The 13,789-nt window shown below is 41.7% G+C and overlaps 1 protein-coding gene across 5 annotated transcripts in view; it reads left to right on the top strand.

The window, feature by feature from the left end:
- Nucleotides 1-13,789, top strand: part of ARHGAP44 (Rho GTPase activating protein 44) — a 180,720-nt gene that overhangs the window by 95,657 nt on the left and 71,274 nt on the right. For all 5 annotated transcript variants that reach the window (XM_059908749.1, XM_059908745.1, XM_059908746.1 and 2 more), the window contains exons 7-8: nucleotides 2,513-2,630; nucleotides 12,406-12,474. In XM_059908749.1, the coding sequence (XP_059764732.1) occupies nucleotides 2,513-2,630; nucleotides 12,406-12,474 (187 nt within the window). The remainder of the gene's footprint in view (nucleotides 1-2,512; nucleotides 2,631-12,405; nucleotides 12,475-13,789) is intronic.

Consider the following 13,789-nt stretch of genomic DNA (forward strand, 5'->3'; position numbering starts at 1 on the left):
TATATATGTACCACATCTGCTTTATCCATTCCTCTGTCGATGGGCATTTAGGTTGCTTCCATGTCTTGGCTGCTGTGAATAGTGCTGCAATGAACACTGGGGTGCATGTGTCCTTTCAGATTATGGTTCTCTCTGGATACATGCCCAGGAGTGGGATTGCTGGATCATATGGTAGCTCTATTTTAAGTTTTTTAAGGAACCTCCATACTGTTCTCCATAGTGGTTATACCAATTTACATTCCCACCAATAGTGTACAAGGATTCCCTTGTCTCCACACCCTCTCCAGCGTTTATTGTTTGTCGAAATTCATGATTAGTGGCACTTTTCCCAATTAGTTGCTACCTATACAAATGTTTCCAAGTTTCCCTTGATATTTTGCTATTCAGTCTCCACAAAGGGACCAATTGGGGGGCATTTTATCACTATTTTATAATATCAAAGTAGATTACTTATCCATTACAATTAAAATTCCTTATAAATGGAGGGGAAAGGTATATGTTTTTAAACTACCAGGACAGAATTGGGGGTGGGGGGGGGGGAATAAAGGGGAATAGGGAAGAAAAGAAAGAGAGAACTTTGGAGAATGTCTTCATTTTAATATACATATATTAAGTGTAATTTGGATTTTAAAAAAAAACAAATCTAATCCAGATCTATAAAACCCTAAAAATCAGCTTAGTGTTTGTGGCCACTTTGTTTATTTTTTACACTTATATATTGGTTAGTTTTTTTTTTCCTTCAGGTAGCATGAATGGGATGGTGGTTGTAGCTCCATAATCTACCATAATCAGCCATGGAAGTGTATTCATTATCTGAGATCTAAATTACAGCCATGACATTTCACATTTTATTTGACTAAGCCTGGGAGGTATTAATTAAATATTTCTGTAAGGCAAACCATTATAAGAAAGAATTGCCCAGGAATTTTTACTAATCCTTATCTGTTAGCTTAGATTTTTTTTTTTAACATTTTAGAATAGAATATATCCTTTCTAATTTGCCTTGAATTCTTATCTTGGATGAGGAGGAATCTTTCTCAGGACACATGTGTCCATCTCTGGAGCTTCAAGCCAGCTTGATGTCCTAAAGCCTTTTTAAGTAATTTTCACATGGGTGCGCTTTTTAAGTGACAGAGAATCCTTCGTTTCGCTACTTTGTGCTAATAGCAAAGAGAACTAATGTCCCCTTTTTTGGTATTATAATGCCCCACTCTCTAATTTTTTCCTGCACGTAACACAAGAGGAAAGAAGAATTGTACAGAGAAGGCACTTAGTGATTCAATTCTTGATTCTCAAAATGAGGGTAACATTGCACTTTCTGCCTCTCCATTGGATGGACAGTCCAAGAGCCAGATGGAGCCCACAGGCCTCTTTGGTTTGTTCCGTACACTGTTGGCCTGCGTGGTTTTAGAGGATGCTATTTAGTCTCTTGTCACGTTTTTCATCTGATGAGTTCACTTGACAGTTTGCAGCTTGTCAGTTGAAACATCCAGCAACCTGTGGGCCACACCCACCCCTGCCTGGGCCCCATCAGCCCTGATCACCCTCCAGTGAACCCCCACCACGTCCCCGTCCCCTCCCTGTTCCTCCTGACTTCCCAAGACTGCAGCCAGGCATTGGCAGCCTTTGTCATCCTGATGACGCGATTGTTTTTCTTAGAGCTGAGACACAGCTTTATATCTCGCGTCCCTGTCACAAGTAGGAAATAAAGGATTGGGTGGATGAGATTTTAAGATAATGACCCATTTGACTTATTTTTCCTACTTGCTGGGCCCTATAGGCTGTTGAGTTTACAGCCTCAGGGGGAGAGGTCCGCTGCTGTTCCTGCTATAGCTACTAGCGTCTTAGCATAATTAGAACCTTCTTTCAGGGCCTGCTTTTGGTAATTCCTTGGTAATGACTTAGCAGCCAGAAATATTTGTGCTTCCCCATTAAAGCTTCCCAAGGGGCTCCCTCAGAAGGCCAGTATTCTCTGCAGAGAGATAAATGTTTAAGAAAATATAAATGAGGTGTCGAAATGTTGATCACAGGTTGCTTAGTGCTTACCAGTGGAGACTTTTGCTTTCACATTTGTTTTAATCTTACCCACTTGTCCTCTCACTTAGCACCCATGATTGGCTTCAGCCAAGTAGGTGAATGTTTCGAAACTCACAGCCCACAGGAAAGGCAGGAAGCTAATAGGAATGGCATGGACCGTGCTTCAGAGGAAGCAGTGGTGAAGTCATTTGGCCTGAGTGTTCAGAAGGGAGGATGATGGCAAATTGGGGGATCCTTGCTCTGTCTGAAGTGGCCGCTATCCTCAGCCTCCTTCAGTCCTGCCACTTGGACACTGGAGCCCCCTTTCTCCTGGTCTGGTACTGGGTACCTTTTCATTATCTCTCCTTTGGAATGAGGCTGTGTCGTTCCCTGGGTGATACTCATAACCAGCTATTTCTCTGCTTCCCACAGTGTCCCCAGGGCTTTCTCTACCTGTCTCACACCTCTCTCCTCTTTGTCTCCTCTTTCCCATCAGGTGGCAGCAGACTTCCAAGTCTTCGGGTTTGTCCAGCAGCTTACAGCCTGCAGGTGCCAAAGCGGATGCCCTCAGGGAGGAGATGGAGGAGGCTGCCAACAGAGTGGAGATTTGCAGGGTACCCAGCTCTTTGCTCCTCTCCACTGAGAAAGATGGGGAAGCCCTAAGGGAGTCCCTTTTTGTGGGCTGGAGGTCTATGAAAACCCTAATAGTGAGCCTCTGGTTGAATCAGTGTCCCCAAGCTTGCCTGCTGACACCTCCAAAGAGCCCTGCATGAGCCCTAAGAGTTGGGGCTTTCATGGTGACCTGGATGTGGGGGGACAGCAGTGGGTGATCACTGATATTCCTGCGTGGTAGGCAAAGAGGAAATGGCCTCGGTTTCTCCATGAAGATTTTGTAAGTCATCTGAGCCCCACATCATAGATTCTAGGCCACCCAGAACAGTTGAGAGTTTAGACAATAGATGAGCCTTGACTCCCTGTTGATATTACATTATTTTCTTGTTTGCCTTTTACTGTTTCCTGAGTCACTTTATCAGTCCTTTGCTTTGCGGGAGACATACATGTATCTATGAAGTTGAAATGCTAGCCAAGGAGATACTTGCAGCAAAGAAAACCTTCCACTTGCCAGGAGAGGAGGACCTCATTCTACAAAGTGTGCCTCTGCCCTCGGGAGTGATAGGTGCCCCCTCATCACCCATCACCCTTGTTCAAATGTTTCTCATCTACTTTCCCCACAAACGTTTTACGGGGCTTTCTTAGCAATACGCCATTCTTGATGCTCTGTGTATGTGTACATCTGTATACATGCAGATGTGCCAGTTTTGGTTTGGATCTAAGGAACAAAAATACCACGTTTCTGGAATTATGCTGGTATCTGTTGTCTTCCTAACGTACAGTTTTACAGGAGAGCGGCCACTTTGCACGCATACATCTTTGTTCTTTGTGGCTTTATCGAGTCTTACCTTGTCCATCAGCTTCTGCTTTTATGACCACCCTGTACAGGTGATTCTGACCTTGCATTCAGGTGACATTCAGAGTCAGATAGAATTTCTCTCTGGAGTTAGAAACATCAAAACTATCTCGAAAGGACTTGTTATCTCTCAGCCTCCAGTTCTGTGCAGCCAAGCAAAGTTAGACCAGTACTTCAGACCCAAGACTCATTGTGAGTAAAGCTGGTTTGTCATTTGAATTCCTGTGTCTATGGCAAAGATCTAGCTGGTGCTATTCGTGAAGAATCACTCTTCTCTCATGTTGATTTCCCTTTTACTCTGTGTCTTCTCTACCCATTTACCATGGGTGCATGTCCTTCAGTTAAATCTTGTTTCTTACAAAATTCCTTCTTCACTAGACACAGCAGGGTGATGGTAAGAGGGGCTGCTGGGGAGTTCCCTGATAGACTAGTGGTTAGGACTCTGGGCTTTCACTGCCATGGCCTGGGTTCAATCCCTGGTTGGGGAACTGGGATCCCACAAGCCTCACGGAGTGGCCAGAAATGAAAAAAAAAAAAAGTGGTGAGGGGAGCTGCTGAATGCAAATATCCAAACGCATCAGAGTAAAAGTTTAATAGCTTCACTCAGTCTTGGGTAGCTTCTTACATAGGCTGTTTTTACCAAAAAAATATATTAAAATTCCTTTTCAGAGATTACAAAAGTATTGCATGTTCACCAAAACCAGTGGAAAAAATTTGAAAATATATTAAGAAAACACCAATAATTCTTTCCCTTTCTACCCAGCAACGCACCAACCAACCCCTCCGTTTGCAAAGGAGGTGACCAGTTTGCCTTTCTCAACAATATTTATTAAGAATTGTTGTGAACAATGTGCTCTGTGACGTGCCAAGTGGCCATAAAAGTTATACGGATAAGGAAGTAAGTGTTAGGACCTGTTACATAGCCTCCCACCCTTTTTTCTTTTTTATAATCATACAAATATGCCCTCATATTTAGCATTTTTCTAGGTACTTGTTTTGTGTTTGTGTGTATGTGTGTGTTTATAAAACAGTCATGTTGTTTCTATTGGTCTATCACTTCTCTCAATTAGCAATACATCCTGGACGTTTCTCCAGGTTAGTAGCTGTAGATCCAACTTAGTCTTCTTAATAATGTGCACAATATTCCTTAGTAGGGAGGTATCTACCATGATATATTTAGCTATTTTTCCTAGTGATAGATATTCAAACTAATGTGTTTTGTTTCTTTGTTTTTTGCCATCAACAAAAATGATATAATCAACATCGTTTTATGTATATTCTTATACACTGGTAACTTTTTTCCCCTATAGGATAGATTCCCAAAAGTGATATTTTTAGGTAGAAGACTACGTATACTTGTTAAGTTTTAATAGATATTGACAGTTTACTTCTCTCTTTTTTTTTAAAAATTTATTTTATTTATTTATTTTTGGTTGCATTGAGTCTTCGTTACTGCACGCAGGCTTTCTCTAGTTGCGGCGAGCGGGAGCTACTCTTTGTTGCAGTGTGCGGGCTTCTCATTGCGGTGGCTTCTCTTGTTGCAGAGCACGGGCTCTAGGCGTGCGGGCTTCAGTACTTGTGGCTCGTGGGCTCAGTAGTTGTGGCTCAAGGGCTCTAGAGCACAGGCTCAGTAGTTGTGGCTCACAGGCTCAGTAGTTGTGGTTCGCAGGCTCTAGAGTGCAGGCTCAGTAGTTGTGGCACACGGGCTTAGTTGCTTCGAGGCATGTGGGATCTGCCCGGACCAGGGCTCGAACCTGTGTCCCCTGCATTGACAGGCAGATTCTTAACCACTGTGCCACCAGGGAAGCTCCAGTTTACCTCTCTTAAAAGGAAATTGCAATTTATATTCCCACCACTAATATACAGAATTGGACATTTCACTTTATCTTTCTCTGTAAGGTATGTTTTTCCTGTTTTCAGTTTTTGCCCGTCCAGTGAGGGAAAAAAAGCTATCCCTATGTTATTGTAACTTTAATTTCCCAGGATGTTAGTGGTCCTAAGTATATCTTTGTGTATTTATTGGACATTCTTCCTATATTTCTAGACATTCTTAGTTTGTCAAATTGTCTATTTGTATTGGCTATCGGACCAGTATTTCTATTGTTTTTAATAGCAATTTGTGTAAGTTCTCTGTATAATTAGAGATATTAAACTTTCTTCTATCTGCTGTGCTGCAGATACTTTTTCCAGTCTGCCGTTGTCTTTTTTGTTTATACTGATGTCTGCCATTAAGAACTTGATCATATACCTGTATTTCCTTTGTATGGGAGAAGACCCCAGGTGGTCCATCAGGCACCTTCCACCTCAAGGTTAAGAAATTTTTCCTCTTTAATTTTGTTTTAATGTCTTTAATGCATCATATACACCTATTTTGTGCATGTTAATATACCTGAAATTTATTTTTGTATGTGGTGTGCAGGAGAGATTTGGGTTTTTTCCCCCCATATGAAGAGGTAATTCATTTATTAGATAAGCCACCTCCCCCTGAAGTGAAATCCTATCATCTGATTCCTCACATTTATTTCTGGGCTCTGTATTCCATTCATCTGCTTGTCTGTTCCTGGGATAATACTGTGCAATGTCTCTTCTAATGACTTCATAGCAATTATAATATTCAGTAAAATAACTCCCACTCTCTTTCATAGCTATCTTGGCTGGTCTGTGGCCTCTGTTTCATTATATGAACTGTAGAATGATCATATCCAGTGGATAAAACCACGCATTGTGCTCTCGGCAGCTTTATTTGTGTGCTGAGCAGATCCCCTTGAGAGCAGGCACTGATGTTTTCTTTAAAGTTCTCTTCTGACTACTGTTTTATTTCTGCTTCATTGGCTCCCAGCTGTTCTAAACATCCACCGTGGTCCTCCTCCCTTCCCTTTCTGGGTTGCCCTAATTGGGTCATTTCCCCTTCTATCTTCATGATTTTGTATTCTCTCAGCTGGGTCTCCCACACTGTGGCAGCCCAGCAAAAGGAAAGTTTGTGGACTGAAGGTGAGCAAGGTGGCAGTCTGGTTTCCCTGTGTTTAGGCACAGCGAGGCCCAAGCAGAGCTCCCCAGATCTTTAGACCCAGAGAGCTTTTTTTTTTTTTTTTAATTTTTATTGGAGTGTAGTTGCTTTACAGTGTTGTGTTAGTTTCTACTGTACAGCAAAGCGAATCAGCTATACATATACATAGATACGTATAGCTTTTTTGGATTTCCTTCCCATTTAGGTCACTGCAGAGTATTGAGTAGAGTTCCCTGTGCTTTACAGTAGATTTTCATTAGTTATCTATTTTATACATAGTATCAATAGTGTATATATGTCAATCCCCATCTCCCAGTTCATCCCACTCTCCCCTCCCCCTTGGTATCAGAACTCTTGTTCTCTACGTCTGTGTCTCTATTTCTGCTTTGCAAATAAGATCATCTATATCATTTTTTTAGATTCCACATATATGTGTTAATATACGATATTTGTCTTTAGACCCAGAGAACTTTAGATCAGGAAAACCAAGTCAAGGTGGGTTCCATAAGACAGAACCTGCTGGTACCTGGGGCAGGTGGGCGGGTGCAGCGTTTTTTTTATTCCTTCTTAGAATTTCCATGTCTCTACTTACACGATCCATCTGTTCTTGTGTGCTGCCTACTTTTTCCATTAAAGCCCTTAGCATGTTAATCATATTTTTAAAAATTCCTAGCCTGATAACTCCAACATTCTTGACACGTCTGACTCTGGTTCTGATGCTTGTTCAGTTTCTCCAAACTGTGTTTTTGCCTTTTAGTATGCCTTGCAAGTTGTTTTTTTTTTTTTAAATTAATTAATTTATTTATTTTATATTTATTTTTGGCTGTGTTGGGTCTTGGTTTTCTGTGCGAGGGCTTTCTCTAGTTGCAGCAAGCGGGGGCCACTCTTCATCGCGGTGCGCGGGCCTCTTCACTATCGCGGCCTCTCTTGTCGCGGAGCACAGGCTCCAGATGCGCAGGCTCAGTAGTTGTGGCTCACGGGCCTAGTTGCTCCGCGGCATGTGGGATCTTCCAGGACCAGGGCTCGAACCCGTGTCCCCTGCATTGGCAGGCAGATTCTCAACCACTGCGCCACCAGGGAAGCCCTGCCTTGCAAGTTTTATCGAAAGGTGGACACATTGTGTACTGGGTAAAGGGAACTGAGGTAAGTAGGCCTTTAGTGATGTAGTAGTCAGGTGTGGGAGCCGGGGAAGCATTCTGTAGCTCTGTGATTAGGATGAACAGGGAGATGGGGTTGAACCGGGTTCAATCCCTGGTTGAGGAACTAAGATCCCACAAGCCGCACGGCGCGGCCAAAAAAAAAAAAAAGTTTCTCCTAAGGGTAGGTCTTGTTAAGAGTAGAATGCTCTAGTACATTTCAAAATGGTACCTTTCCTCTTCCCCTTGGCAAAAGCCAAAGAGGGTTTTTCTCTGATGTTCACTGTGAGAACGTAACTCAGCAAAAGCGTGAGGTCTCCCCCATTCCCTGGAGTTTTTAATTCTCAGACTTGTCCGCCCTGAGCCTCCTGCGGTTTGTCAATTACAGTTCAGGGTTTCCTGAAACTAGGGAGGTTTCTGCCCCAGGATTTCTTCTCCAGTGAGTTGTGATTCTCGTATTCACCTGTCTATCTCTCTGGTTTGGGGGCAGGGGTTTGCCCTGTACCCTCACTTCTCTGATGGATCTAAAAAGAGTTGTTGATTTTTTAGTTTTTTGCAGCTCTTTACGTTTGTTAGGACTGAGCTCCTACGTGCCAAATAGGAAACCAGAAGTCAACAGTAAAAATCAAGGTTTCACTTTTTACCAAGAAAAAGTACTTAAGAGACCAGTATTTATAAATATCTTGGGGATTTTTTTTTAACAACAGAAATATCTAAAATCCTACCATAGCATTTTGTAATATAGGGTAATTATAAAATATTACTAAGGAAATCAAAGAAGGCTTTATAAAACTGAGAGGTGTTTTTAGATGAGAAGAGTTAATACTATACAAATTGAATTTCCCAAAATTATTTTGATTACAACTGTAGTATTTTAGGTTGTGGTAAATTGCGATAAATATTTCAAAGGGTAGTAAAAGGTTTGTAAAGTTATGGTGGGAGAATTATTGGAGCTTTGAATTATTATCTCCTAAAATGTATTATAGAATTACATAGTTAAAATAGGTACTATTTAAGAAATAAATACATCAGTGGAAAAAAAAAAAGAAAGGCCTCCCAGCCAGAAGAAAATCCAAAATCCAAGTATATGAGAAGTTTCATCTGTGAGATTTCTAATCCATAGGGACAATCTATTCATGAGTAATTCTCAGACATTTGGTTAGTTCTCTGAAAAAAGAAATCTGTATCTGATACAAGTACCAAAATAAATTCCTAATTTATTAAAGATTTAAATGTCATATTCTCTACTGAATATATATATATGGATATTTATATTGTTGGTTGAGAAGCACCAAGCAGATTACCAAAGGAGGAAGTTGTAAAGAGAAAAATTTCATAGATACTACTATTTACAGAAGCCCTAGAAAAATGCAGTACCAAAAAAAAAAAAGTTACAGTTTCAAACAGGAAATTGGGGAAGATACTAGCAGTATTTGATAAAAGTGATGGTCTCGTCAATCTAAAAAACTCTTAGAAATCTTATAAATGAGAAATAGATGAAGACTCTCATAGGAAAACAGGTACTCAGGGTCACAAGGAATTGACAGTGGATGACACAAATAGGTAATAAAGGTAGAAGAAAGTTAAGCTCTTGATCAAAAAATACAAATTAAAAACACATTATTTAAATTTCCTCTCTAAATTTGATTGTGATTAAACAGAATTAAATGGTTATTATAGAAAACAAACAAAACTCATGGATTACTCCTCGTAGTATAAATGGTGATCTTTCTGATCTTTCAGCAGTATAATGCATAAGATCTAATTTCCCAACTCATAATTATCTTTCTAATATTTTTAAAGTTAACTCTAAGGAATTATACAATCAGAATTAATTTTAACTGCAGAATTTATCCAAAGAAATAATCAAGAGATGGGTGGAAAACTGTATAAACAGATGCTTTTTCAAGTGTTGTTATAATCGTGATAAATTAGAAACACAATAACCGGCAACAGAAACAGAGTCCATTCATACAGTAAATGTCATGGCCAATAGAAAGCATGTTTCTCTGGGGGCAGTAATGAGCTACCGAGCAGTCTGATCCCATTTTTTGTAAACCAGGCAATCATATGACTGATTAAAATAAGTACAAAATGAGCAAATGTCAGTATTTATAGTGGTTATCTCTGCACGGTTATCTCTGTGTGGTGGGATTACAGGTGAATTTGTTTTCTTACTTCGTATTATTTTGAGTATGGATCTGTTGCAAAATCAGAAAACAAGTGATTTTTTAAATACATAAAATTCTGGTGATTATTAATGGAAGGTTTTTTTCCCCCTTTATAAAGAAAATTCACTAATGATTTAGATTAATGGGAATTTATTTTTAAAAATATTATTCTCTTGATATTTATGAATAAAATAAATTTAATTAATAACATTTATTAATAATTATAAATAACTTAGATTAATATTTATTTATTTTTATTTTTTGGCCGTGCTGCGCAGCATGTGGAATCTCAGTTCCCCAACCAGGGATCGAACCCGGGCCCCCTGCATTGGAAGCGCAGAGTCTTAACCATTGGACCGCCAGGGAAGTCCCAATATTTATTTTATTTATTTAGATGAATAGAAATTTGATTTCGAGTTTCCACTTTTATTTCTCACTTGTGTGGCTTACTTGGAGTCTATATTGTTAACTTCCTAAGACGGTAATGTGATTGTACCTTTAGAAAATCCTCTCGTGTTCCTGAGGGCACACACAGTTGGCCCGACTTTTCTAAGATCATCTGCTGAGTCGTTGAAGGTGATTTGATATGGCATTTAGTCCCTTCCGAGGCTCCCTTCCTTTCCTCTGTCTGCCGAGCCATTTTTATCACTCCACCCTTTGTTTTTCCCTGACTTGAAATATCTCCCTTAGGCCTGTCAGGCTGGTGATGGATGTTTCCAGACCAAGGCTGCTGGGGGGATGGCAGACAAGGTTGAGGTCCAACAAAACCACTTTCTCTTGCACCTTTGACAGATTAGGCATTCATGGTAGGGATACTCTGGTGGAAGGGAGCTGAGGTGGGTGGTCCTAGAGCCCCTTTTATTCTTTGGGAAAGTTACGTTGAACTCTTGGTAGCTACTCATCTGAAATCGGGATCTTGGTTCTATTGTCTTGTGTACAAGAACGCTTTAAGGCTGTTTGCCTGTCAAGGATACTGGAAAAGGAAGCAGATTACTCCTCCCATCCCCGTGCTCACCGAGAACAGCTTAATCGGCAGCTGGAGAGGCTGCTGAGGTTATTGCAGTCGGTGCAGAATGCTCTTCCTGAATCACGTAGTTGCCTGCTTTAATTCCTTCGGCATCTGGGTCAGCTTTCTTGTGCTGTTTTTTTTTTTTCCTTCCTTTTTACTGAGATATAGTTGACATACAATATCATGTTCGTTTCAGGTGTGCTACATGATGATTGGACATTTGCATGCATTATGGAATGATCACCACAATAAGTCTAGTAACAATCTGTCCCCATACAAAGTTATTGCAATATTATTGACCATCTTCCTTGTGCTGTATATTACATCCCATGGCTTATTTATTATGTAACTGGAAGTTTACACCTCTTAATCCCCCTCACCTATTTTTCCCACCCCTCAACCCCTTCCCTTCTGGCAACTACTGTTTGTTCTCTATGAGTCTGTTTTCGTTTCGTTTTGTTTTTTAGATTCCACCTATGAGATCATGCAGTATTTGTCTTTCTCTGTCTGACTTATTTCACTTAGCATAATGCCCTCTAGGTCTGTTCATTGTTACAAATGGCGAGATTTCATTCTTTTTTCATGGCTGGGTAGTATTCCGTTGTATATACACCACATCTTCTTTATCCATTGGTCTATCAGTGGACACTTAGGTTGCTTCTATATCTTGGCAATTGGAAATAGTGCTGCTATAAGCATTGGGGTGGTATTTTCATGTTACTTCAGCTTGAACATTATAGACTCTTTTCTCCTTAACTAAGCATCTCTTCTGAAGATCTACCTCAAGGCTACCAAATAGGGAGGGATGTCAGAGATCACGTGACTTGCACACACAAGTTTAGAGATGTGACATGCTCAAAGATACGGTTATTGACAAAGTCTACATCCTCTCAAGATGCACTTTTATCGCACCTTGCAGGGAGTGTTTCTGTGAAACAGACAGCTGTCTTCCTTGGAGGGAACACTTTCCAGAACCAGACACAGCATTCAGCCATTGTTCTCGGTCCCATGGGAAGCTCAGTGGTGGAGGACTGTTCACACTATGAGATTTGTGTGTGATGTTGGACGAGTCCAGGTTTTGCCAAGTTTGGAATCAGCAGTCCTTCCCCTGCCCACCTGTCTTACCCAGCTTCCCACGACTTGGTGTGTTTCTGTTTCTTTCCCACATGCTGGTGATCAGCCAATCAGCATTGAGAATGAAGGAGAGCAAGGCAGGTAGCCTCACCAAAGGGAAGCAACGGCAAGACGAGGAAAGCAGAAGCACAGTTTGTACCTGGCGGGGCTGCCTCAGACGGTGGTGCCTGCCACAGAGATGTAGGGAAGTAATTTGCACATCACTCCCCCATACCAGCTTTCCTAACTCTCACTGTAGCCCACGTGTTAAATAAACGCCCTGGGAAAACACTGGCATAGGTGTTCTTTTCCCGCTTATTCATCCTCTAGAGCCGTGGTTGGGAGACATGGGAACGTCCACGGGCAAAGTTTGTAATCTGCCAAGTATTATGAAAAATGAGATCAACCACGGTTAAGGCTCTTTCTTCTGTGGTGCCTAGACTCCTGCGTGACCCACTCTCTACCTTGTGTTTTACCCCCTACAGGACCAGCTGTCGGCTGACATGTACAGTTTTGTGGCCAAAGAAATTGACTATGCAAACTACTTTCAAACGGTAAGGATCCAGAAAGGTGAGGCTGCCTGAAGTCTGTTTACAGGCATCACGGCGCGGACAGGGAGGAACGCTGGCCTCAAACTGAGGACCCCTGGATCGAGCACGTCCTGAGAATGGATGGGGCTTTGACTGTTCCACCTGTGAATAAATCCTGCCTTCTGGTTCTCCTTGTATGGATTTCTCCAAAAGCCCAAGAATAAAATTCAGCTTCATCCATGAAGATGACTGCAACTCAGTGATCTATGGCAGTGGTTCTCAACCAGGGGTGATTCTGTCTCCTCTTCCAGCAGCGGTTTGGCCATGTCTGGAGACATTTTTGGCTGTCACCATTGAGGGGAGGTGTTACAGGCATCCAGGAGGTGGAGGTCAAGTTTGTTGCTAAATATCCTGCAATGCACAGGACGACTCTCACAACAGAGGATAATCCAGCCCCAAAATGTCAGCAGAGCCAAGGTTGAGAAACCTGAACCTATCATCAGTAAGGAACTTGGGAAGAAGAAGAAGAAGAAGAAGAGAACCCCACCTGGCGCGTATTTGTTTTTTAATCTAGATTTTTGCCCAAGACGGTGGCAAGTAGGTAAACGAGGATTGATGAGGCCTGTTTGCCTGTCTTTCATCTATGAGAGCAGATTTAGAGAGTAGAGAAACAGGGTCTGAGTCATCCGTACTTCAATGATGGGGCCCAGATAATTAGGACCCTGGCTATTTACCAGGGAAAATACAAAGCAACTGGAAAAAAAAAAAAAAAAAAAAAAAAAACATGAGAAGAGAAAATACAAATGAAGAATCCAGTTAATAAGCTCACCTGCTTTTAAAGTTGGGAATGAAACTCAAATCTCAAAGCATCTCTTTATCGTCAAGGAAGTAACAGAAGAGGAAGGAAGGTAAAGGGAAGAAAGAGGAGGAGGAATTCTGAGAAGCTTAAATGTGTTGCTAAGCGTGGGGCGGAGCTGTGGGCCGTCAGCACTCTCCCTGCACGGGCATCAGTGGCCGAGAAGTCCAGAGTTTCTTGAGCTGATAGGCATTTCTTCCAACTTGGAAAGTTTATTTTAAAATAGTGGGATTTGGCTTCCCTGGTGGCGCAGTGGTTAAGAATCGCCTGCTAATGCAGGGGACACAGGTTTGAGCCCTGGTCCGGGAAGATCCCACATGCCGTGGAGCGACTAAGCCCTTGAGCTGCAACTACTGAGCCCACGAGCCACAACTACTGAGCCCGCGTGCCACAACTACTGAAGCCCACGTGCCTAGAGCCTGTGCTCCGCAGCAAGAGAAGCCACCGCAATGAAAAGCCCGCACTCGCCGCAACTAGAGAAAG

Source organism: Balaenoptera ricei, chromosome 20, assembly GCF_028023285.1.
Source record: "Balaenoptera ricei isolate mBalRic1 chromosome 20, mBalRic1.hap2, whole genome shotgun sequence".
NCBI classification, from domain to species: Eukaryota; Metazoa; Chordata; class Mammalia; order Artiodactyla; family Balaenopteridae; genus Balaenoptera; species Balaenoptera ricei.